Source organism: Mauremys mutica, chromosome 18, assembly GCF_020497125.1.
Source record: "Mauremys mutica isolate MM-2020 ecotype Southern chromosome 18, ASM2049712v1, whole genome shotgun sequence".
NCBI lineage: Eukaryota > Metazoa > Chordata > Testudines > Geoemydidae > Mauremys > Mauremys mutica.
The window spans coordinates 2025094-2051247 of record NC_059089.1 but is presented as its reverse complement, the minus strand read 5'-3'; the positions used below and the strand labels follow the sequence as shown (position 1 = coordinate 2051247).

General features: G+C 54.9%; 1 protein-coding gene, 1 non-coding gene and 1 pseudogene across 2 annotated transcripts; 1 reads left to right on the top strand and 2 right to left on the bottom strand.

The window, feature by feature from the left end:
- LOC123352277 overlaps positions 1–26154 on the bottom strand; it is a 154320-nt pseudogene that overhangs the window by 98294 nt on the left and 29872 nt on the right.
- TRNAS-GCU lies at positions 15675–15756 on the bottom strand. The gene has a single exon. It is a non-coding gene; the product is annotated as a tRNA-Ser (tRNA).
- LOC123352281 (epithelial cell adhesion molecule-like) lies at positions 23870–24543 on the top strand (the record flags this gene model as incomplete). Its single annotated transcript, XM_044992142.1, has 1 exon — positions 23870–24543. A coding segment is annotated over one exon (552 nt), but the record flags the coding sequence as incomplete, so codon positions are not given.

The window sequence follows — 26154 nt, the reverse complement described above, 5'->3', positions numbered from 1 at the left end:
CCCATGGGCGCTGAGACTGGGCCTCCTTGCCTCAGCACATCTTGTTTCTTTCTGTGGCTCCCCAGTGAGTAGATACTCCTCATAGAGACTGTGAACATAAGAGCGGCCCACTACGTCAGAGCAATGGTCCATCTAGCTCAGCGGCCAGTGCCAGGTGCTTCAAAGGGAACTAACAGAACAGGTAACCATCAAGTGATCCATCCCCTGTCGCCTATTCCCAGCTTCTGGCAAACAGAGGCTAGAGACACCATCCCTGCCCAGCCTGCCTGTGACACTGGCAGATGAGGTGTTAGCTCTTGCAAAAGCTCCCAAGTCTTAACTGAACAGGGACAAACGCATCGCTGGGATCAGTCTGACTCACCTGTGTTAGTATTGTTAAATCAGGTATTAGAATTATAACAATGTGTTTAATGTTTAGACTTTACTGAATGCTTGTGAGTTGCTGCCTGGGTTAATATCTGACTAGTTGCATTGTTAGGCTCTATGACTATGTAAATCACCGGACAGGAGACAGACTTTACCTTGCTGATTGGCAAGCGAATGCATTACACTCTGCCTGGCAGGAAAGGTTCATCAACACCAGATAGACTATTATGGGACGTTAATGAAGACAAAAGACTGTTGTTGTGCTCTTGACTTCCCTTTGGTTGAGTTTGCAGCTCAGAGCACATGGCAGGAAGGGGATTAAAAACCCCACACAGAAGGAACTGATTATCTGTATGCTGCTTGGACTCTGGGGGGGCAAAGTTTCTAGGCAGAAGCAAGAGATCCTCAGCTCCTTAGCCTGGGTTAGTCCTAAAGAATATGCAGGGCTTGCTTATTATAGAAGCTTCCGTTACCTTTTGAAATGTAAGACTGTAACTCGTCTGCTTTAACCTGCCTTAACTTTGTAAACAACTCTCATTTCCTTTTAAATAAGTCTTAATACAGGTTATTACAAGACTGGCTACAAGTGTTGTCTTTCTTGTGAGATCTAAGATTCAATTGACCTAAGGAAGTGACTGGTCCTTCGGGACTGGCAGTAACTTGAACATTGCTGTGACTCGTGGGGTAAGGCAGTGGTTCTCAACCAGGGGTCTGGGGCCCCCTGGGGGGCCGTGAGCAGCTTTCAGGGGGCTGCCAAGCAAGGCCGGCATTAGACTCGCTGAGGCCCAGGGCAGAAAGCTGAAGTCCCAGCGCATGGGGCTGAAGTCCAGGCCCCTGCGCCCCACCACCTGAGACTGAAGCCAAAGCCTGAGCAATGTAGCTTTGTGGGGGCCTCTGTGGCATGGGGCCGCAGGCAGTTGCCCTGCTTGCTGCCCCCTAACGCCAGCCCTGGATTTTATATGCAGAAAAACGGGTACTGCGGCCCACATGGGCCGTGGAGTTTTTATAGCATGTTGGGGGGGGGGGCGGGGCTCAGAAAGAAAAAGGTTGAGAACCCCTGGAGTAAGGGACCATCTGTCACAAAGGTGAGCTCACCTGCATGGTGAGATATATGGGATCACCCAAGGGGACTGTCTGTGATTCCATGTTAATGCTGTTACAGAGCCTGAAGCGTTTACACTGGATTCTTGGTTGGTGAAATCTCCATACAGACCTCACACCCAATTTGGGTTTGTTCCCTGCTTCTCACCAGTCTGCCTGAGGCCGGTGCTCGTGCTCTCCAGTCACTGGGGACAGCGTTACAGAGACTAACGGGCACAACGCCACCAGCAGCAATTGGCAGCAATGCAGAGCAGGCTTCACAGGGACACAGTGTGGGCCAAAGGGTCTGTGGTCTCCACCAAACCCCTGTTCTCCTCCAGGGCACGTCAGCATCCCAGCAACCTTCTAGGAGGGTCCAGGCTGCCACCCATCTCCAGCACAGCAGCGCCCGCGCCCCATCACCCGCCTTGTCTCCTCAGACAGGGGTGAGTGATGGAGGGTGCACAAGGGGTCCGGTTCGGGGAGGGATAACAAAACACACCCTCTGGGGTCACCCCTGAGGAAGTGACGGTGACAGGCCTTGTGGTGGCAGGAAAGGGGGAGGGGAGGGCGTGGGAGCAGCACCCTCAAAGGCAATGCTGGAGACCCAGTAAACTCTGAAGGAAGTGACGGTGACAGGCAGTGAAGGGGGAGGGGAGGGAGTGGGAGCAGCACCCTCAAAGGCAATGCTGACAGTGGGTCTCCCCACCACCTCAGGCATGGGGCTGATAGGGGGCCATTCCCTGGGCCTGGGCGCCTGTGAAGGGCTATAGAAACCCCACGCTGGCATAGAAGGGGTTAAACTGCTGCTTTAGTCTGGACTGGCCTGTCAGGACTGGAGCAGGAGTTAACAGGCGAGACCTACTCTACTCTGGGGAGGGGGGGGGGAACCTGGGAAGGGAACAGTCTGTGGAGCATTTCCAGCCCCAGGGAGAGGGCTGGCAGCATTCGGGGCTCTGGCCTTCACTGAGGGCGGGTGGGGATCCCGGAGCTCAAAGGGGGAGCGGGTTAAAACTTGTGCTGGGGACCCACTAAACTCTGAAGGGGACTGAGACGCTCCCAGGGCTCTCAGAAGTAAGAGGGGCCCAGATCCTGATGGGAGCTGTCCACAGGGCTTTCCCCGTTTCTCTTTCATTCCTTTATTTACCCTTGTTTGCCGACAGTCGGCTCTTTTGCTGTTTCACCTGGTGCCCCGAGAAGGACGTGCCCCCGTAGCACCCTGGGGCAGGGGCCAATGGGACTCTCAGAGCTGCACCCCAGAAGGCCTGAGGCCCAGCAGTTGGGCACCAGTTTGAGGGGCTGGATGGCCTCTCCCTGGGGGCTGCCAGCAGCCTGGCACATGGAGTAGACACGGGGTGGCCTGGGGAGCAGGAAGCGGGGCAGCGTCCCAGACAGCACAGCGAGAAGGGAAACGGAGAGGGGACATGGGGCACTGCAGTGAACTCAGCACCCGCCCTGAAGGCCATTGGCAGAAAGTCGCCCTCTCCCTGGCCTAGGGGGTCAGACAGTGACACAGATCCCTTGGCAAAGGGTCACTTGGTCTTTGCCAGCAGCTCTCACCTGAGACCTGACAAACCCACCACACCAAACACATCGCTTGGAGGAGGGTCCTGTGAGGTGTCTACAGAAATCTCATAACTGGTCAAGACTCAGTGACTGAGAGATCAGCGTATGGGTCATATGTACGGAACAAAGCATTGACACTGAACATCTACTTTATAAACTCAACTGTCCAGCCTTGCTCCCTCCCAAACTATCAGTGGAAAACCATCGGGACACCACCAAACAACTGAAACTGGAGTGTGGGGGAGCTGAAGGTGGGGGAGTGTGATGGGGAGTGTGGGGGAAACTGGAGTGTGGGGGAGCTGAAGGTAACAAATTTAATCATCCCAAATCCAAACTAGGAATAGTTTCAAGGCACATGTTACACGTGTATGGGGTGCAGGGGCAGGCCAGAGTGTATAGGGGAGGGGGCCTGTTTGGAGGAGGGGCAGAGCTAGGGCACGGCTGGCCCAGGAGCAGAAGGCCCAGCTGGGGCACAGACCATGTCAGAGATTTCTCTCGCTGGCTCTGTTACCACTGCCCATGGCAAACACTTGAAAGAAGGGGAGGCGGAGCTGCAAATGGTGTCAGGAGGAGGAGAGAGACACTTGAAAGCATGACCATTATTCCCATTCCACCGTAACAAAAAGTACAGGAGAGGGGAGCAAAACTTCAGAATCACGCAGCACCTAGGTGGAGAGAGCACTGGACCCAGACTATTCCTGGCTCTGCCACGGGCCTGCTGGGTGACCTTGGGTAAGTCATTGCACTTCCCTGTGCCTCTGACTGCAAACTTGTGTGAGACCCAGAACTGCCTATAGCGCTGCTAACTCCTCCTGCCAACATCGCTCTGTGCAAAAAGCTAGGAAATTCACCTATTAAAACTTTATGCGAGCAGGATTTAAGGTTGCCCGAAGCTGACTGGTGCCCCTCCAGAAGAGAGATCAGCAAAACTCAAACTTGTAATAATCAGGAAATGCAGAGAAAGTACACACCAATGTAATCCTAATTCTGCAATTCACAAAGGCAGCAAAGCCCTGGAAAGGCAACTTTCAGAAGCAAACAGAAGGGGACAGAGCTTACCTGTGCTAAGGCAGAATGTGGTTTTAGGTGAGCTGCGCTATACAGGAGCTACCGACACCTGTTCTACACTCAGATACTGGGCCTGCTCCCCAGAAACAGCCGCACACTTGGTCAATTGAACAGCCCTTCACCCCTTTCTACAACTCTTTCATCCTTACTCACAGAAGTTCCAGCTAACGTTGTACATTCACCCACCCATCGTGAAGCACACAGACTGCTCTCAGATCCCACCTCACTGCTGACCATTCCCATGGCAAACAGTCCCGTTTCCTCCTGACAACGAGCACCACTCAGTGCAGAAACGAGACAGACTGGAAGCTCAAGGTACACATGCACCTCTCTCCTTTCATCGCACAATGGGGGACTCAGACCCAGATCTTCTCATATCACAATCACACCTCCACCAAATTGCTTTAACTAACACCTCTACCAATCAGTGCGGTCCTTGACCCAAAGAGATCACAATCCAAGTAGACAATGGGTAGGAGGAAAACACAGAGGGGCATGGTCACTAAACAGGTCTGTGACAGAGCCAGGAACAGACCCCGGTAACTCCAGAGCCCCGTCACCCGCAGCTCTGTCCCCAGACCCCACTGTATTAGGCTGCAGGAAGAGGTGGTTTGTCCATGGATGCACAGGCTGTCTTGGCAGGCAGCTCAGCTGCAGTCCCTGCACACAGCTGGAAGTGGGTGTCCTGGGTCAGGAGAAGTCAGTGTCCCCGTCCCCCCCACAAACCTTCAAACTGGAACATGGTGCACCAGTGCCAATCAGAGTGCACTAGTGTAAATTCTGTCTGTACTAAGGGTTTACACCAGCGCCTAAAACACCAGGGTGGCAGAGACCTTCAGTGCCCAAAAGCAGCCCTAGAACTGGGCTCTATTTCTAGCTCGGTCACGGACAGCCTGGGTGACCTTGGACACGTCAATGTTTCTCCTCCCAACTTCAGTCTCTTTACCCAGCTGCCCACTCACTGGGGTCTCCTCTCTCTCCAGAGCTGCTCACCACTACAGTCTGTGTGGGTGTCCCCAGAGCTAAGGCAGGTCAGCTCGGGAATAGTCTTACAAGGGGGGCTGGGGAGTCTCTGTCCCTGGAAGTTTTTAGGAACAGGCAGGACAGAGATAATCTACAGATACCGGATCCTGCCTCAGCAGGGGGAGCGGGACAGAGACGTGGCAGCTGAAGGCACGAGGCTGCCCTACAATAGATACGTATGAAAACAAATCACACAGAATAAAACCCACCACAACATAACGTCAGGCAATTCGGGGAAAAAACCAACCCCCCCCCCCCACACACGGGGGGGGGGGCAGGTGTCAATCAGGGATAAGAGCTGAGCGGTTCCCACCAGGGTCTGACCGAGGAGCGGGGGGGGGGGGGAAGCGGTGCCGCCCCGCGGGAGCCGGGCACAGGGTCGATCCGGGTGGGGCCCCGCGCGCGGCCCGGTCCGGCGGCAGCAGCGGAGGCGGGAGAACGGGGCGGCGGGGGGGGGGGTTTGGGATGTTTTATATCCGGGTCTGAGCGTTGGGGGGAAAACGGGTCACAGGCTCCGCCCCCGGCAGCGGGGAGACAAACCCCCAGCGCGGGGGGAGGGGCGGGGAGAGGGGCCCCGGGGGGGGGGGGATTTTACGGGACGCTCCAGCGCACGCGGGCAGTGACGGTTCCCCCCCCTCACAGGGGCAGTGGGGGAGGGGCAGGTGCGAGACACGGACACACTCTCACCTCCCCCCCCCACCGCTACGGAGGCCGCACCGGGACACCCCGCCCCGCCCCAGCTCCCGGCCCGGCCCAGGACGGGGGGGGGGGGTCTCGGGCCCAGGTGTCTGTTCCCCGCGCCCCGCTCGGCTCTTACCGGTTCTGCCGCGCGCCCGGAGCCTCCCCCCGCAGCGGCCGGAAGTGACGCACCCTGCGGGGGACGGGGGGGGAGGAGTCACGTGACGGGTCCGGTGTAACGACAGGAACAGCCCCCGCTCCGGACTCGCTACTTGGGCGGCACTGAGCCTGCGCAGCCGAACGGAGCCTGCGCAGTAACCGCCGCTGTGGCCGCTGCCCGCTCGCTGCCCTCACCGCTCCCGGCGCTTCGCTGCCCGCTCCTCGGGGGGGTGACAAGCCCCGGGGGGGAGGGGCTGCCAGGGGCTGAGCGGGGCAGAAATTCACGGGCCGGGGGGTGAGGGGGGTCGAGCTGCTGCAGGGGGCGGCGGGGGAGGGGCTGGCGGGGGAAATGGGGGGGGGGAGCCGCTGCCAGACCCTGTGCGGGGCCAAACCCCCGTTGGGGGGGGGAACAGGGGCCCCTCGGGCCGAGCCCCCCGCTGCGCGCGCAGATCCGGGGGGGGCGGCACCGGCTGTCTCGGTTCTGCCGCGTGTCAGCCCGGGGGGGGGGCGGGTTCCCGGGGCTCCAGGCACCGCCCCCCCCCCCCCGCCTGTCCGAGCCCCGACCCCGCAGCGCCGCTCGGTCTGTGCCAGGGCTGCGGGGCGGCCCCTGCCCCGGCCGGGAGCCCGAGTGCGGGACACACCGGCCAGACCCCCCCGCCCCCCCCGGCTCTGCCTCCCGCCCTGGGACTGTGGGAAAGTGTCTGTGTCCCTGTGAAACCCCCGCAGCCCCTTCCCCTGCCACAGCGCCGAGCTGCCAACTCCCCCCCCCCCGAGCCCGCGTGTCCGCACCCCCCTGCACCCCCATCCCCTGCCCCAGCTCAGAGCCTGCCCCCCTCACTCACCCTCCCCATAGCCTGCAACCCTCCCGCCCCCCAACTCCCTCCCAGAGCCTGCGTGTCCACACCCCCCCTGCACCCCCATCCCCTGCCCCAGCTCAGAGCCTGCCCCCTCACTCACCCTCCCCATAGCCTGCAGCCCTCCCGCCCCCCAACTCCCTCCCAGAGCCTGCACCCCAAACAGAGCTGGATTGATCTTTTGTGGGCCCGGTGCTAAACATGTTTGTGGGTCCCCATGGGGGAAATGGGGACATGGGGCAGGGGGGCAGAGTCCTCAGAGCGAGGGGCTGACTGGGGGCAATGGGAGATGAGTCATGGCACGGCAGGGACAGCCCCACTCCACCCAGCCCAGTACAAGGGCCCTGTTTACAAACCAGGAGCTGCCAGACCCACACTGTCCAGCCCAGCCCTGCACTGCCATCGTGCTTCTTCCCCTTGGGGGCGGGCCCACGCTGCACCATGCTACCCCCTGCCCAGCACCCCTCCGGCTCCCTACACCCAGTGCCACACCACCCAGAGACCCCCACAACCCCCCTGCCCAGCACCCCTCCGGCTCCCTACGCCCAGCGCCGCACCACCCAGAGACCCCCACAAACCCCCTGCCCGGCACCCCTCCGGCTCCCTACGCCCAGCACCGCACCACCCAGAGACCCCCACAAACCCCCTGCCCTGTACCCCTCTGACTCCCTATGCCCAGCGCCGCACCACCCGGAGACCCCCACAAACCCCCTGCCCGGCACCCCTCCGGCTCCCTACGCCCAGTGCCGCACCACCCAGAGACCCCCACAAACCCCCTGCCCGGCACCCCTCCGACTCCCTACGCCCAGCGCCGCACCACCCAGAGACCCCCACAACCCCCCCCTGCCCAGCACCCCTCCGACTCCCTACGCCCAGCGCCGCACCACCCAGAGACCCCCACAAACCCCCTGCCCTGTACCCCTCTGACTCCCTATGCCCAGCGCCGCACCACCCAGAGACCCCCACAAACCCCCTGCCCGGCACCCCTCCGGATCCCTACGCCCAGTGCCGCACCACCCAGAGACCCCCACAAACCCCCTGCCCGGCACCCCTCCGGCTCCCTATGCCCAGTGCCGCACCACCCAGAGACCCCCACCAACTCCCTGCCTGGCACCCCTCCGGCTCCCTACGCCCAGCACCGCACCGCCCAGAGACCCCCACAAACCCTCCGCCCGGCACCCCTCCGACTCCCTACGCCCAGCGCCGCACCGCCCAGAGACCCCCACCAACCCCCTGCCCGGCATCCCTCTGACTCCCTACGCCCACCGCCGCACCCCCCAGAGATCCCCACAAACCCCCTGCCCGGCACCCCTCCGACTCCCTACGCCCAGTGCCGCATCCCCCAGAGACCCCCACAAACCCCCCTGCCCAGTGCCCTCCCAGATCACTCCCCCACCCACTCAGAACCCCCCCACAGATCCTCTCACTGACCAGTGTCCCCCAGCTGAAGACCCCCCACAGCCCTCCCACAACTGCACAGGGCCCCACACCTTCCCACCCAGAGCCCCCCTACAGATCCCCTCACTGTCCAGTGTCCCCCCGCCACAACTGCACAGTGCCCCGCACAGACCCCCCCCACTTCCCAGTGCCCACACACACACAGATCTCCCCCACTGAGAGCCCCCAACACACACAGATCTCCCCACCCCGCAGTGCCCAGCACCCCCCAGACCCACTAGAGACCTGCTCTCCCACACCCCAACCCCCAGCCACAGTAGCCGGCCCTGATGGGAGGTGACTGTGTCTGCCAGGCTGAGCTGGCAGTGCAGCCAGAGCTGGTCCTGGGGCAGGAGAACTCTGGCCCCTTGGGAGTGGTGGAAGCAGCCAGGCTGGAGCAGGAGCAGAGCCAGAGCCTACCCGGGCCAGGCTCCCTCAGGACCCAGCTGAGCCTCCCCCCGCCCCCACTGTCTCCTGTGATGGCTGAGACTGGCCCAGCCTCTGCACCAGTCCCAGGTGGCTCTTCCCCCGGGGAGGCAGGTGGGGCCCCACAGGTCCCAGGCAGTGGAGACAGCTCAGAGCTGGAGCAGTGCTGGGGAGCGGGGCAGATCCCTGAGACATGACTCCCGAGATCCTACCCAGCCCACCCACACCCATCGGCCCTGTGGCCAGCAGCCTTGCAGAGCCCGCATGGTGGCCCCCAGCTGCTGGGTGATGAGCCCTCTACAGCAGTGGCATAGCCAGGTTCTAACATCAGGGGAGCAAACACATAAAAAGAGGCACCACCCAACATATCGAATTACTAATTACATACATTTAAATTTGTTATACATATTTATTTTGTACTTAAAATAAAAACCCAAGAATGATCCAGCCACAGAAGGATTTGCACAGCCAGCATTTTGCAGGAGAACGTCAGATTGTACTTAGATATACTTTTGATACTAGAAACTAAACGACAGAATACAGTAGCTTATAATTGTCACAGGTTTAAAAAAATACCGGCCATTTTTTCCAGTTACTAATTTCATTTTAAAATCAATCAGTGAAATGCACTTTATTTATAATAGATCATAATACTAAAGTCACCAAAAAGGCATAACAAATACAAGTTTTATGAGAATTGGTGAGCAAAGATCTCATAGCTCTTCAGGGTTGGACAAAGCAGTAATTTCCCTTAAAGTAGCTTTATTCATGGTTTTTTTAAAAAACAGAAGACATTTCTACGACACAGGTTGGCAGTCTAACATTTTTGAAACACTGAGTACTGAAAGTTAGACTATTTAACCAATTTAAGCTGTACACACATACACACACCCCTCTCTCTTCCTGCTTTCCTATCACCAGTTCTGTTACTACAGGAATGAAATGTAGACATCCTTTAAAAAGGACAGTTACCTGTTCCGTAACTGGTGTTCTTTGAGATGTGTTGCTCCGGCCTATTCCACAGTAGGTGTGCATGCTCGCCATGTGCACCAGTGCCGGAAATTTTTGGAGCACTGCTGCGACCCCTGGAGTGGCACCGCTATAGCGCTATAAGGGGAGCTGTGCACTCCCCCCACCCTCAGTTCCTTCTTGGCAGACAACTCCGACAGAGGGGAAGGAGGCTGGGATGTGGACTAGACAAGAGCCACACATCTCGAAGGACGCCAGTTACAGAACAGGTAACTGACCTTTCTTCTTCGAGTGACTGCTCCTGTGTATTCCACAGTAGGTGACTCCAAGCTATACCTGATGGAGGTGGGTAGGAGTTTAAGGGTTATCAGGACGGAGTACCACCCTACCAAACCCGGCGTCATCCTGGGCTTGGGAGACGATCGCATAGTGCGAGGAAAAAGTGTGGACAGATGACCACGTGGCAGCCCTACATATGTCCTGGATAGGGATGTGGGTGACATAAGCGGCCAACGAGGCTTGCGCTCTCGTAGAATGCGCCGTCACTATAGGCGGTGGGGTAACCCCTGCCAAGTCGTAACACGTGCGTATGCACAAGGTGATCCAGCAGGAAATGCGCTGGATGGAAACTGGTTGCCCCCTAATCCACTTGGCCGACGCAACGAATAGTTGCAAGGACTTCCTGTAGAGCCTGGTTCGGTACAGGTAGAAGGCCAGCACTCTACTTACGTCTAGCGTGTGTAGGCGGCATTCCTCGTTGGAGGAAAGAGGCTTAGGACAGAGTACCGGTAGGAAAATGTCCCGATCCATATGGAAGGCGGAGACCACCTTTGGGAGGAAAGTGGGGTGTGGGCAAAGCTGGACCTTATCTTTGTGGAAAATCATACACGGGGGTTCCGAGGTCAAGCTCTGAGACCTGACGGGCTGAGGTGATAGCCACCAAGAATGCCACTTTCCAGGATAGGTGGGACCAGCAACATGTGGCCAAGGGTTCAAAGGGAGGACCCGGGAGACGGGATAACACTAGATTCAGATCCTATTGCGGGACCGGGGCCCTGGCGTACGGGAATGCACAATCTAGGCCCTTTAAAAAACAGGAGGTCATCTGGTGGGAGAACACTGATAGACCCTGCACCGGAGGGTGGAAGGCCGAAATGGCCACTAAATGAACCCTGTCGGAGGCAGGAGCCAGCCCTTGGATTCTAAGGGACAGGAGGTAATCGAGAATAAGCTGTAGGGATGCGGATGACGGGGAGGTGCCCCGCTCCCCTGCCCACCTGGAGAACCTAGACCATTTAGCAAGGAACGTCACCGTGTGGACGGCTTTCTGCTCTCCAGCAGGATTCGTTGTACATCCTCCGAACACCTTCCCTCCTCCTGGTTTAACCATGGAAAAGCCACGCTGTCAGGTGGAGCGTGGCCAGGTTGGGATGGAGAAGCCATCCCCTGACCTGGGAGAGGAGGTCCGGACGAAGTGGCAGCCTTTGCGGGGGGGCCGCTAAAAGCTGCAGAAGGGTCCCATACCAATGTTGATGGGCCCAATCCGGGGCTATGAGGATAACCCTCGACCTGTCTGCCCTTACTTTCTGCAGAACCTAGCCTATCAGGGGGAAGGGTGGAAAGGCATAGAACAGTTGTCCCGACCACCGGAGTGGGAATGCGTCCAAGATCACCTCCCTTTCTGCCCCTGCCCTGGAGCAGAACTGGGGGCAGCGCCTGTTCTGGGCGGTAGCAAAGAGGTCGACCTGGGGAGCTCCCCACTCTTGGAAGAGCAGATGGGTGAGCTCCCAGTGGAGTGACCACTCGTACTGGTGGGAAAACACCCTGCTGAGGTGATCAGCTTGCACATTGCGTGCGCCGGGTAGGTGGAAGGCCCGTACGGAGATATCGTGGGCTATACAAAACTCCCAGAGGTCCAGGGCTTGGTGGCACAGGGCCGAGGAGCGCAAGTCCCACTGCCTGTTGATGTAATACATCGCGGACGTGTTGTCCGTGAGGACTCTGACCACCTTCCCACGAAGGTGCAAACTGAATGCTATGCACACCAGACTTACTGCCCTGAGCTCCCTGACGTTTATGTGCAGAGACAATTCCAAGGTCTACCACCTGCCTTGGGTTTGAATGTCCCCTATATGGGCTCCCCAGCCCAGGTCCGAGGCATCCAACACCGTGTCTAGTGAGGGAGGGGTGTCCTGGAAGGGGATCCCATTTAGCATATTGCTCGGGAGGGACCACCATTGCAGTGCAGCCACCACGTTGGGTGGCATCGTGACTACCTTGTCCAGGCTGTCCCTGGACTGGGAATACTGGGAGGCCAACCAGAGTTGGAGGGGCCTCATTCTGAGTCTGGCATGTCGCACCACGGATGTGCATGCTGCCATGTGACCCAGGAGTTGAAGGCACACCCTTGCCGTCATCACAGGGAAGATCGTGACTTAGGCTACGGGACTTTTGAGTGTCTCAAATCTGTCCCGGAGAAGAGAGTCTGTGGCCTCTACAGAGTCTAGCAGAGCCTCTATGAAGTGTATGCACTGGGCCGGTATCAACGTGGACTTGGCTTTGTTCACCACAAGGCCCAGACCTGCACACATGGACAGCAGGAATTGCATCTGGGCCTGCACCTGGGACTAAGAGCTGCCCTTGAGGAGCCAATCGACCAGATAAGGGAAATTTGCAGTGAAAGCGCGCGCCTCAATCATCCAGTAGATCAATTTGGCACATTAGCCAGGAGGAAGCAGATCATGAGTGTTTTCGACCACAAACCCCATCCTTCCCGATTTGCAACCATCCCTGGACCAGTGACAGGTGCACAACCATCCCCGGACCAGTGACAGGTGCATAGGCAGCCAAGTAATTGGAAATAAGCAATGAGGAAGCCAGTGGAAAAAATTAAAGGGGCCACTCTGGTATCACCGTGGGTTCAGGGGCATGCTCCGTACCCCCAAACTTTACCTCCCTTTTCACGTATTCACACACAAAAAAGTGAAAGAGCGTGCCTCAATCATCCAAAAGATCAGGGTTCGGCAACCTTTCAGAAGAGCTGTGCCGAGTCTTCATTTAGTCTCTCTGATTTAAGGTTTCGCATGTCAGTAATACATTTTAATATTTTTAGAAGGTCTCTTTTTATGGCTATAATATATAACTAAACTATTATTGTATATAAAGTAAATAAGGTTTTAAAATGCTTAAGAAGCTTCATTTAAAATTAAATTAAAATGCAGAACCCCCCAGACTCCTGCAATAGGTCAGTTTGGCACATTAGGCAGGAGGAAGCAGAATGTGAGTGTTTTCGACCACAAACCCTGTCCCTCCTGATTCGCAACCCCATGGACCAGGTGGCAGCAAGTCCTGAGCAGGAGCCCAGATGGTTACGTTGCATGGCAGAAACTGCACCTAGTTGCAAAATAGGAGGGTTGCACAATGTGTCATCACACCTGCAGCGGGTCATTCCCAGGGGGCTGAGCACCCGCCTGCAGCCGCCGCAGCCTCCTCCCCCCCCGGAGCCCCCACGGGAGGGGGGAGCAGCCTCCCCAGCCGGGGCTCAGGGCATTGGGGTGCCGGGGCTCCCCCCATGCGCACGCCTGGGCCCGGGACACTCACACACACACTCTGCCCCGAGGCTCCCCTGGTGCCCAGAGACCGATCAACCCCCCGCCTGCAGCTCCGGCCTCTCCCCTCCCGCCCCGCCAGCCGCACCCAGGGGAGCCCCGGGCCCCAGGCTCTGTCCCCACCTGGAGCCCAGCGGGACCGGGGGCAGCTCCTGCTGCAGCTGAGAACAGCGGCTCCGCTCCGGCCCGGGTGGCTCCAGCGCTGCTGGCAGCACGTGGCCACCAGGGAGCAGCTGCTGAGCCCGGGCTTCTGCGTCACAATGTGCCAGAGCCCCGCCCCCAGGAGCTGCCCCGCCCCCGGGCTGTGCCAGAGCCCCGCCCCCAGGAGCTGCCCCGCCCCCGGGCTGTGCCAGAGCCCCGCCCCCCGGAGCTGCCCCGCCCCCGGCCTGTGCCAGTGCCCTGCCCCCAAGAGCTGCCCCGCCCCCGGGCTGTGCCAGAGCCCCGCCCCCGGCCTGTGCCAGAGCCCCGCCCCCAGGAGCTGCCCCCGCCCCCCGGGATTTGTTCTCCTGCCTCCTTCCCAGCACCCCCCGCTCCCAGCTGCTCCCTTCCTGTGTCTGCAAACACCCCCCCGGCGGGCTGCAGCGCTCGCTAGGGCTGTCTCCAGTGGCTGAAGTTGCCTCCATCTCTGATCACCGGGGGGGGGGGGGGATGAAGACAGGAGATGGGCCCAGGGTGTGAAAGCAGAATTAGGGGGCAGGGAAAGTAGGACTGTTTGGAAAGGTGGGTTTTTGCAAGGGGGGGGTGATCCAGATGGAGTCAGAAGCAGTTGGGCAGCAGAGGCTCAGGGAAATTGAGGGGAACCCCCTGGGTGTCCCAGTGATGCCCAGGGATTGTACAGCACCTTGCACAATATGGGGGTCCTGATCTGTGCAGCACCTGAGAGCCCTGATGTCTGTTTCCTGATCACAGGCACTGGGGATGGAAAGAGGGAAACCTCAGCACCTGAAGGGTTAATGCAGCCCTGTGTGCAGCCCCTGCTAGGGTGACCAGACAGCAAATGTGAACAATCGGGGCAGGGAGTGGGGGTAATAGGAGCCTATATAAGAAAAAGACCCAAAAATCGGGACATCCGGTCACGCTAGTCCCTGCTGCGCTCATGAGGGGTTGGCTTAGAGAGTTGTAGTAATAACAGCAGCAAAGAGTCCTGTGGCACCTTATAGACTAACAGACGTATTGGAGCAGGAGCTTTCGTGGGTGAATCCCCACTTCGTCAGATGCACCAATAGTCCCATATGGGCTAGTAGTCAGGATTCCTGGTTTTCACCGAGGGGGCCTGGGTTCAACTTCTGCTGTGGGAACCGTGCAGAGCTTTCGCCCAGAGTGGAGACAGGAAATGAAAGGAACAGGAAGGGATCCTGCCAGCAGGGGATTTGGACAGTGTGGGGAGGGGATCCCAGAAGTGGGGGTGGGGCAGTGGTCTGGGGGGAGACCAGGGAAGGATCCCAGCAGTGTGGGAAGTTGAGAGCACAGGCCTGGCATGGGGACCTGGAAGAGTGAATGTGTCCCTCTAAACCCACCAACTGCAGACTAGGCAGGACTGGAAGAATTATGTATTTGTTGCTAAATGTCAATTTCTGTGTAAACACACGACCCAATGGCAAAATATTTCCATCGATAATCATCAAAATTGGCAGATGGGCAAAGTACGAAACATGCTGCTTGAGAACTTACCCTGTTGTAGGAGCAGCAGTGATCTGTGTGCTCCGTATCACCTGTGTGCCCAAAGGGTCTGTTACACTCCCCCCTCCATCCCCCGCTTGTCTCCTCTCCCTCTCTGAATGCCTGTGAAGTGGCTTTCCCCCTCCCAAACTCCTGCAATGCTTGTGGGATGAAGGGGCTGGTTGAACAGCTGGAAGAGCAGAAGAGCTCCTAGATAGACAAGGTGTCTGGGACTCTCATTAGGCAGCACTTGCACACCCAGAGCAGGGACACTGCATGGACACTGGCTGAGGTGGCGTGTGACCCACCAGATGCAGCCAAGTCATCTCCAGTCGCAGACCATGAGGAGCAGGTCCTTAAAAGGGGAAGGGGCCCTGTGCTCAGGAGTCACTCACAAGCTTGTACCTCCAGTGAATGCCCTTCGCCCAGACCGCCAGGCCAGTGGTTCGCTGCGTTACATTCCATCGCGCCTCGGGAAGACTTTCCTTCATCGCACCGTCCATCGCGGCGCTGGGGGACACTTACCTTAAAGGATCCTGACATCCCCAGTGCCAGGCCTGTCCTGGGAGTGTGAGTATGACACATCCCCCCTGCTTCTTTTGAGCTTAGCTATCAATATAATAAATGTGCTGCTTTCTGCCAAACTCTGGGGGGTCATTAGTCCTTCCCACACTTACTAGCTGGCCCAATTTTGGGTAACAGAAGCAACATTGCTGGATCTGTCATTGTACCAAAGGGGGAAGATGGTTGTCTATGAAGGAGGGTGAAGACTAAATGCATCCGATGAGAATGGGATTTGAACCCATGCGTGCAGAGCACAATGGATTAGCAGTCCAGCACCTTAACCACTCGGCCACCTCATCTGAGCTGCTAAAGTAGGGACAGGAGGAGAAATCTAAGGCCGGCAGAGATAGGGACACTAAGGAGTTTCCCAATACTAAGCACAAGCAGGGGCTGAATGAGCTCCCCGCTCACATCTAGTGAGGAGCTGGGGGAAGACTTCAGGAACAGGCCGTGTTTGCACAGACACCCCTACTCTGCCTAGCTATGCAGCATGATGGGGCCGCTTCCCCAAAATGACCAGTTTGGGATGGTGGTGGGTTGCAAATCACTTTAGGATTGAGTGGAATGAAATGTTATTCTCCTCCCTGTACGAGTGAAGGGCAGCGGAACGTACCTAGGCCGTCCTGACGGAGGGGTGGGTGGGGGAGGAATCGCTTTCATTGGACGGCAGAGAAGTGATTGAGGACGTCACCCTAACCCAGTGGTCCACAAACATTTCACACTGTGCCCTCATACCCATGGCTGTGGCCCCTCGGAAGCCGCGGTCGAGAACCGGGGCTGGGAGTGGGGCCGTTGCTTGCTGGGGAGAGGGGTGCGGACAGGGGTAAGGGGGTCGAGGCCGGGCTGGGAGCCAGGGGCTCAGGCTAAGGGTGGGGTTGGGGAAGAGCTGGGACAGAGTGGGGCTGAGTGGGGCTCCCTCCCTGCCCTCCATGGGGGCTGGCTCAGGCCCTGAGGTGCCCCCATCAATCTTCCTCTGTGTCCCCCTAGGAGTCACGCCCCACATTACGGGGACCACTGACCCCTACTCGCTAAGCAGGGGCGAGTGATGCCAAAGCCCAGGGAAAGGGAGAACAAGTGCGGGGGCCCCAGCACTGGAACCCTGCCCCCCCACTTCTGTGTGTGGCTCCGCCCCCTTCCACACCTTCCACCCACGGCCCCACCCACTGTCACCTCTGTTCCACCCCTTCCCCCACTGGCCCCACCCTGTCACTCCTTTACCCCGGCCCCACTGCGGCCCCGAGACCAGAGAAGCTCTGTGCCCCTGCTGCAGCCCCCGGGCCGTAGCAGGCAGTGGGAGCTCCTCCGGCCCTTGGGCTGACATGGGGGAGACTTTCCCAGGGGGGCCCAATTTGGCCAGGGCCCCTAGTCATGGGCCCCACTGTCCCCTTGGCAACGCAAGGTTTGGGGAGGCTGAGCCCCCACGAGCCTCCATTACGAGCTGCCCAGGCTACCTCTGCTCAGTGGGTGGCCAGTCTCCCTGTGTCTCTGCTGTTCGTGCTGGGGAGCCCGGCCGACCTTAGGGGTGAGGCCCCCGGCAGCCGCCCAGGGCTCCAGGGGGTCAAAGGGCACCGTGTGGCAGTGCAAAGGTGCTCACTGCTCTCCCCTGCCCCAATGCTCCTCCGTGGCCCCACAGAGGGTGGGGGGAGCGAGGAGCAACACTATGTGCCCCATGCGTCCTGGTCACTTTCCCCACCTGGGCCGGGCTGTGAGGGGAGCATCAGAAGCTGCTGCTCTCTGCCCTCCCCTGAGGCAGCCCGGCTGAGGAAAGTGACCTGGATGCAGGGAGCTCGGATGATGTCCCTTCTTGCCCCCCTGCCCCTGCTAGTCAAGGCTGCTGTGTGGTATCTCCATGGCTGCACTTTCAGTGATGCAGGTTTCTCTCTCCCATTGCTCCCTGGGCATCCTACTAGATTGCCAGCTGCTTTTCAACTTCAGTGTGGAGATTGTGTGTGTGTGTGTGTGTGTGGGGAGAGACAGTGTGTGTGTCTTGGGGAAGAGTGAGTGTGTTGAGCTAGGTAGGAGTAGATCATTATTATCCCTACTTGAAAGAGGGAGAAGCTACATGTGAGAAAGAAGAATTGACTTGTCTGAGGTCACACAGCCAGTCAGTGGCTGAGTTGGGAATAGGACCCAAGAGCCCTGATTTTCAAACTAACCATCGGATCTTGAATTTCAGACATTGAATGACCTGAATAAAGTGCTCTCACATGAGCTCCAGACCAACAACAGTGCACAGGAATTATTCAGCAAGTATTTGAGGAGAACTGCAATGTTAGAGAGAATCATGAACTGCTCAGAGACCATTAATGCAGAGAAGCAGCAAAATTCATCAAACACAGAACTGGTTCTGACTTATTTCCTTGGTCTTAAAAGGGACCAACAAGGACCTGAGTCTCCTCCCTGTCAATAACCCCCTGCTCAGCCAATCAGGGTAGAGACTGAGGACGGGAGGCTGAGGGTTCTCACCAGAGAGCCCAAAGGATGGCCCAGGTCACTGGTTGGGATCACTGCCCGAGCACTATTTCAGCCCCACATTTTTGGGTGGAGCTCCGACAGTGGGAACTGCAGAACACTCCCCCACAACACACACACACACACACACACACACCTCCTGGTGTTGGGAGGGGAACAGGAGAAAGGACAAAAGAAGCAAGAGATAAAGAGAAAGGAGGGAGGGATGGAGGAAAAGGTAAAACAAAAAGGACAAACCCCAATGTCTCCAGTGATTCTAAGGGACAAAATCCCAGGTGTGGAATAACATTCTGCCTCCTTAAGCTCATGTTTTCCATGCCTAGAATTCAACTGTCACCAGATGGATCAGACTGAACAGCTTTGAAACCTCCAGGAGGCTCTTACCTTCTAAACAGGGACGGCTGTTTTCTAGTAAAATCACTGAAAGGGAAGGAGAAAACTCGAAAGAGGTTCCTCCTGGCGCTCACGTCCGTGAACCCGAATACTCCCTCAGTCCTCAGAGAGAGACCTGGAGAAGGAGACTTGCTGAAGCAAAGCCACAGGGGTCTCTGAGGTTTCCCTGGCCCCTCGCCCCTGTCCTGCCTGGCTGATGTCAGCATCTCTCTGTGAGGTCACCACCTCCCCACCACTTTGGACCAATAGGCTGAGGTCCTGCCAAAGGCCTTTGTGATGTCACTGCCACACCCCTCCCTTGCTGGGCCAATGTCCTGCCCCTGGCCAGGCACTGTGGAGGTTTCAGCTACTCCCTGAGGATCACCCCACTCAAGGAGCGTTCGTTCTAGGCAGCAAGCCGGCTAGACAGGAAAACATCAGACGCTGCTCCCAATGCTACACTCAGTTTTTCAGAAATTAGTCGACTCTATGGCCAGAAGAGACCATTAGAGCATCTAATCTGACCCTCTGCATATCACAGGCCTCCTGTAGGACACAAGAGCTACTTTTGGGGCAAACACATTCCAGAAAGGCATCTAGTCTTCATTGACTGACATCAGGAGATGGAGAATCCACCACTTTTCTTGGTAGCTTGTTCCCGTGGTGAATCATCCTTACTGTTGAATATTTGTGCCTTAGTTGTAATATGAATTTGTCTCTTTTCACCTTCCAGCCATTGGGTCTTGTTATGCCTTTCTCTGCTCCATTCAAGAGCCCTTTAATACCCAATATTTTCTCTCCATTAAGGCACTTCAACACTTCAGTGAAATCACCTTTCAATCTTTTGATAAGCTAAACAGGTTGAACTCTTTCAATAGCTCCCTAGAAGGCATTTTTCTCCAGCTCTCAGAACATTTTGGTGGCTTTTTGCTGCTCTAGTTCCAATTTCACAATATCTTTTTCAAATGAGGACACCAAAACTGGAGGCTATTCCAATATCAGTCTCACTGATGCAGTGTCAGCTCCTGTGATGTTATTGACATGATCTGTAACTGTATAGATCACTGTTGCGACCACGGTTCTATATTTGCAGCCAATATTGTAGAAAGGTTGTCGTGTAAGGCAGGGGTCCCCAACCTTTTTAGGACCATGGACCGGTCATGCCTGCGGGTGGTCCAGCTGAGCCGCGTGACCAGCAAACCGTCCGCAGTCATGCCTGCGGGAGGTTCACCGGAGCCAGTGGACCTCCCGCAGGCATGACTGCGGAGGGAGCGCTCGTCCCGGAGCTCGGGTAGACCTCCCGCAGGCACGCCTGCGGAAGCTCCACTGGGTCAGTTCGTGGCCCGGTTTGTAAGAGGCCGCGGACCGGTACTGGGCCGCGGACCGGGGGTTGGGGACCCCTGGTGTAAGGGATCTATGGAGAGGTTCTGATTGGCTGATTATAATGATGCTATCTCTAGATGTGTATCATTTTTTGTAGTTGACGTTATTAATATTGGCTCTATGCTGTCTGTATTTCAAACTTGTGATATGCTTCTGGGGAACACCCCGGACAAGTTTGTTGCCGGCCCAGAGGGCCCGAGTGGGGGGGGGCAACAGTGGGGTTCATTGCCCGGTGTGCGTAGCACTAATTAACACACCAGGGTGGAGAAGCAAACCAAGTTTATCTGAGCTCAAATAAGGTGCAAGGGAGAAATAGCAATCTCAAATCCTGCACACCCGCACGCAGGCGGGGTCCCAGCATTTATACACCCCCTTATTTTTCCCCCTTCTTCCCTCCCTCCCCCTTGCAACAGTTACACTTAACACTATAATGTAGCTTGTTAGAACTGTTCTCATTCCCATGTTTATCTATGGCCTTCACAGCACAGACACATGCAGACTTTCCTCCCCCTTCTCCCTCGTCTTACTGCCGCTTTTTGCTGTTTCGAGCTATACTGCAGCTGCAAGCTAAGAAAGCTGACAGTTACACATTTTGCTTGCTGTTTATTAGCATCTTAGGCTGGTTAAAGTTCACAGCATGGAAGAACTTTGGTTCACTCAGGCCTAGAGTCACAACTTTGGTTCACTTATGCCTAGGGACACCAACAAGTTGGTGTCAGTTCAGCCTAGCCTGCTTGATGGACCATTAAGGACCATCAGCTATACAATCGACCCACTGAGAGAAGGCAGATACGCCTTGTGACTCAGCAAGGTAGCAGGGACCTGCCTATGGAGAGAACTCTAAGGTTTTTCTGTGCCACGTGCTGGATAGTGTCCTTGGGACAAAGAAAGCAAAGACCACATGGCAAGAGACTATAGAAGGCTGATGCCTCGTCTCCATCTTGTCTTCAATCCTGCTTCTTACCTCTGGAGGGACTTTGCTACAAACTGAAGCTCTGTACAAAGAACTGAATGACCCATCCCAGTGGGGGATGTACTCCAGAGACTTGATTTGAACCTGCAGTTTATTCCATCACCGCTACAAGCCTGAACCAAGAACTTTGCCATTACTGGATGTGAAAGGTTAAAATCCATGTGCATTTCATATAACAACCTGGTCTATGGATTGTGCCACCTCTTTTCCAGACCCGAAGTCAAGAGTATGGTCAAGGGACCAGAAGCCTAGCAAATAGTGACCAGCTAAGAGAAAGCTGGGGTAAACAGAAAGCCTTGCTTGCTAAGATAGGCCTGGTCAGCAAATTACCAGGTGTTGGAGCTAAGAACTAAATAATTGTGTCTTATTCAGAGTTGCAGATTGAGCAAAGAATCCCTGTTCCTATTGTGTTAGTCTCTTCTGTAGGGAGACATTTTTCCCACAGAGCCAACCTTGAGTTTATGAAAAGTTGGCATGTCAGTATAAGATATGGCATCCTTCCACCTCCCTTCCCAGGGACCAATACCTGCCGTTAGACACACAAAAACAATCTTAATTGCCATATACTTTCACTGTTTCTTTGCTTTAACCCCTAGGAATGTACCTGTTGGACAATCAAAGGCATTGCTCCATTCCTATGGACCCCAAATCAGAATTCAACATATATATTTTATACTAATAATATATTATCAAAGTATTAATAAAATGTAACTTGCTAACTTGAGACCATGGGTGGAGACATTATGTAACCTGTTAACCATTGGCTACTGTGCTATCTTGTCTTGCTGCAAAACCTATCCCGGGGTTTGGAACTGCCTACGCCATCACTTTCCCCCGCCCGTGGAAAATCTATATATTCTATTGTAATTAATTAATTGTGTCTCTGAGCCTAATAAGCCCACTGCGCCAGCGCGGTGTGTAATAAACTCCTATTCTTGACCTCTACACGGTGTAGATTTGTGTCCTTCACAGACACCTGCTGAAGAAAGAGGAGATTCAGCATCCAGCTTGGCTGAATGTCTCCCCTCTCCCCACAGCTTGGTGATTTTTGAGGAAATGTAGAAGACTGCCTTTGCCTAGCTGTACATCGCTTGCAAAAGAAACAGGTCTTTTTGGTGACAAGAGTTGAAAGGAGCCATTAGACAAATGTGGAGACAGGAAAAATGTCCCCCAATTGAACTGGCATCTGTGGATGCTGAAGCCACAACACAGAGCGCTAAACACTATATGAGAACGGCTGGTGTCAGAAGAGTCTCTACCAAAGCCTTTCCCACAGCAGGGGCCTCTCTGTGGTAGTGTGATGGCTGGTAGCGTGATGGCTGCAGGCAGTGGAGAACTCCATTTTGGCATCTCTTTGTCGGTGAACATCTGTAGTGGCTGTTTAAAGGTCTCTGGATAGTGATCTTTGGGAAGAGCTGGCTGAAGTGACTTCCTAGTAACCAGGAGATCCTGGCTTGGCCTGCCAGTTCTTCCTTGCAAGTCTTGAGGGAAATGGGGAACGTCTGTAGTTTGGAATTTGCAGGTGCTGTCCTGGACCATCAAATGGAACAGTTGCAAGTATTTTCTTGAGGCAGGCACCATGGATTAGCGGGCTAAAGTATCTGTCTAGTAAACAGGAGATCCTGGGTTCAGCTCCCAGTGGTGCCTTGTTGTGTGGCTTTTGTCTCCTCTGCTCACATTTTCCTGTGTCTTTCCAGGAAACAGAAGAGACCTCCCTTGGTATCCAAGTAATTGCTTGCTAAGGAAAAGGTTTCTTTGGAGAGAAACATTGGAAAGAATCAGATCACAAGCCTGGAGTTGATGAAAAGGCTGCTATGACTGGCATTAGCATGGTGGTTGCTTCAACTGCAATTGCTGCAACACAAGAGCCTGCGCCACACGTCCTTGTGATTCGCTGAGGATGTCTGCACAGAGATGTCATGTCATCTTCCTTTTGATTGTCACTGATGAAAAATGGAGCAGCTGGGAGAAAAGTCCCAGTGGCACCTGCCAGGTAAGGTGGAGGTTAGAGATGCAGCACCCAGTGGTGCCTTGCCAAATGTGTCCACTCCTCCCACCTTTTGGTCAATTTTTGAGGAAACAGAGAGGACTGCCTCTGCCTTGCAATGCAAATGCTTCCAAAAGAAACCGGTCATTTTTTCTGACAGGTGTTGGAAGGAGGCACCTAAGAAACGTGGAGACAAGGAAAAGGTCGCCATAACTCAACTTGCATCCATGGCTCTTGAGGCCACAACGCAGAGCACTAAGCACTGTACGACCACAGCTGGGGACAGAAGGGTCTTTTCCAAAGGCATTTTCCACTTGCAGGGTCCTCTCTGTGTGCAGAATTCCTGATAGTTTGATGTCTGCAGGCCCTGGAGATCACTATTTTGCCATCTCTCTCACTGTTCCAGTGAACATCTGCTGTGGTTGCTGAAAGTCTGTGATGGGATCTATGGGATGCAACCTGAACAGTGGGACCCCTGAGCCCTGTGTCCCACTGCCTGGGCTCCCTCTCACACGGTGATGCTGTGAGGAGCTGTGAATCTCTGGCAGATATTGCACTTACACAGACATCCACAGGTAGGGGCACATCCAACTGAGTTACATGAATGCTTCTCCCAGCCACTCATAACACTAATGACAGAGAGCCTCCCGCCAATTCCCCCCAGCTCTGCAGCCTTGCGCCCCTGGATCATACCATCTTGCCTTAATCAGAAGCCTGATCAGTGTGAGTTTATTACACAGGGTCCACCCCTCCCTCACTGTGAATAGTACATGAACCAGCCTTGTAATGGAGCTGCGATTTCCCAAGAACTTCAAGCAAAATACACTAGTTTAAGTACAGCATAAAACAGATTTATTAACTACAGAAAGATGGAGTTTTAAGGATTATAAGTGGTAGGCATAAAAGATCAAAGTAAGTTGTGGGATTGAATGTGAGATGCTGAAGGCTTCTGGATTGGGAATTGTGTGTGAAGGGCTGGCCTTGGGCTTGTTCTCATTGGCCAGCTAATTGTGAATAGGTAGACAGGTGTGTAGAATGATAATTACCCTATGAGTTACAGCTGCAGCTGTGTGGGTTTAATTAACTAATTAGCAATTGTGATTGCTTATCATGTTGTATATAAGAGCATGCTGGGAATGAATAAAGATGAATGCATACACACACACTCTCTCTCTCTGCTTGGACTTCGTTCCTGCTCTTGCGATGCAACAAATGGTGACCCCGATGTGATACAGACTTACAGTGCAGTGAACTAGTCAGAACAAGCTGGATCATCATTGAAACAAAACACAGTGAGAGAAGTACAGCTGTGGATGCTTCTCTTTTGAAGGAAATCATCAAAAATGAATTTAAGGAGCGTTACTCGCTGAATCCAGAGTATATAACTGATGTTGTGTATGAAAAACCTTATATCACTATTGAACTGAAACAAAATGTTTCCCAGAAGTCTGCCAAGAGTGTGGATATATCTGACGTGGCTTACTACTTTGAAAAAGATGTCAAAGGTGACTCTCTAATTCAGAGTGGCACACTACAGATAAACATCAGTGAAGAACCTCTAAAATTTGATCAAGCTCTAATCTACTATGTTGATGAAAAGCCCCCAGAGTTTTCCATGAAACGTCTGACTGCTGGTGTTATTGCAGTCATTGTAGTGGTGGTACTAGCAATTGTTGCTGGAATTATTGTACTGGTTATCACTAGGAGAAGGAGAGGAAAGTATGAGAAGGCTGAGGCAAAGGAAATGAATGAAATGCAAAGAGAACTAAACTCATAACTGAAGTCACTAGAAGACAAATCGTGAACTATCAAGAAGGCAAACAGAACTAAAACAAGACTAGTAGTGTGGATTTAATTTTTGTATATGTTTGTGGTCTACAGGGAAAAATTATGTGACTTAGTGATCTCTGAAATTCTAAATAAGCGTAGATAGGATAAGTACTAGTACCACTGTTGCCAATCTTGAATGAAGATAGTGTCGGTGGCCTGAATTGATAAAAAGAAAAAGAGGGACGCGTCTGAAGTCCCAGCGTCGAGCGGCCGGAAGAGGGGAAAAAAAAAAAAAAAAAAAAAAGGCGCACGGCTTTCACGAGCGAGCAGCTGCTGGAGCTGGAGAAGGAATTTCACTGCAAGAAGTACCTGAGCCTGACGGAGCGCTCGCAGATCGCTCATGCCCTCAAGCTCAGCGAGGTACAGGTCAAGATCTGGTTCCAGAACCGCCGCGCCAAGTGGGAACGCATCAAAGCTGGGAGCTGCAGGGCGTCCGAGCGAGCAGCTGAGAGCTGCAGGGCGTCCGAGAGAGGAGGCGTGCCTGACAAGCGGCTGGGAGCCGCAGGGAATCCGAACGAGCGGCTGGGAAGCTGCGGGACGTTCGAATCAGGGAGACGTACCTGACAAACGGCTGGGAGCCGCAGGGTGTCCAAGTGAGCGGCTGGGAAGCCGCATGGCGTCCGAGTGAGCGGCTGGGAAGCCGTGGGGCGTCCGAAGAAAGGAGGCGTACCTGACAAGTGGCTGGGAGCCGCAGGGTGTTCGAGCGAGCGGCTGGGAGCCGCAGGGCATCTGACAAGGGAGGCACACTCGAACCAAGAAGTGAGCAGCTAATATGGGAACTGCTGCGTCAGCAGATTTGATACGCATCACGGAGCGGTGGGGAGAAAAGTTCCCCTCTGATGCGTTATCCTGCCTGTTGCGGTGGGGACGAAGAGGGGGACTTTCCGTTCAATCAAGTAATAAAACTGTTTGGGAGCGGTTGGGCTGTGAGCTCTGGAAATCGGTGGCTCAGGGCGATAAGGAGGTTTTCTCCCTGAGTCCAGTATGGCTCACCGCGCAGAGACAATTGGAGGAGTTTGAGGATGAGAGAAGACAACTTCAGAAAATGGCTGATTTTGCAGTAACACTGGAGCGAGAACTGGAACAGGTTAAATTGATTCTGCATCAGCGAGATCTACAGTTTGAATCTTTACAGCAAGAGCATCTAGTGCTCATGAAGCAGCTCACCCTAACCCAAGAATCATTGCACACCAAAGAGCAGTCCCTAAATGACCTACAGACTCAATATGATGAGCTGGTGGCCAGGTTAGAGGAATTCCAGGGTGATGTTATTTCTAAGGATGACACGATCCAATATTTGCAGAATGAGAAGATTGTCCTAGAGGTAGCTCTGCAGGCAGCAAAAGCAAGCAAAGAAGAACTTGATGAAGGAGCAAACTTCTTAGGTGAAAGTACTGAGGCAGTATCAGAAATCTTGGCACAATTGAGCCAGGTGGAAAATCTGCAACAGGAAAGTGCCAGCCTGAAGAAACAGACCCAAAAAGTAAAGGAGCAGTTCTTACAGCAAAAGGTAATGGTGGAAGCTTATCAAAGAGATGCAAGTTCACAGGACCAGCTGATTAGTGAATTAAAATCTACAAAGAAGCGGCTGGATTTGGAAGTGAAAGAATTAAAACGGGAGTTACTGAAACTTCGAAGTGAAAAGCAGTCCATTGATGTTGAATGCTCAAGACTTCAGAA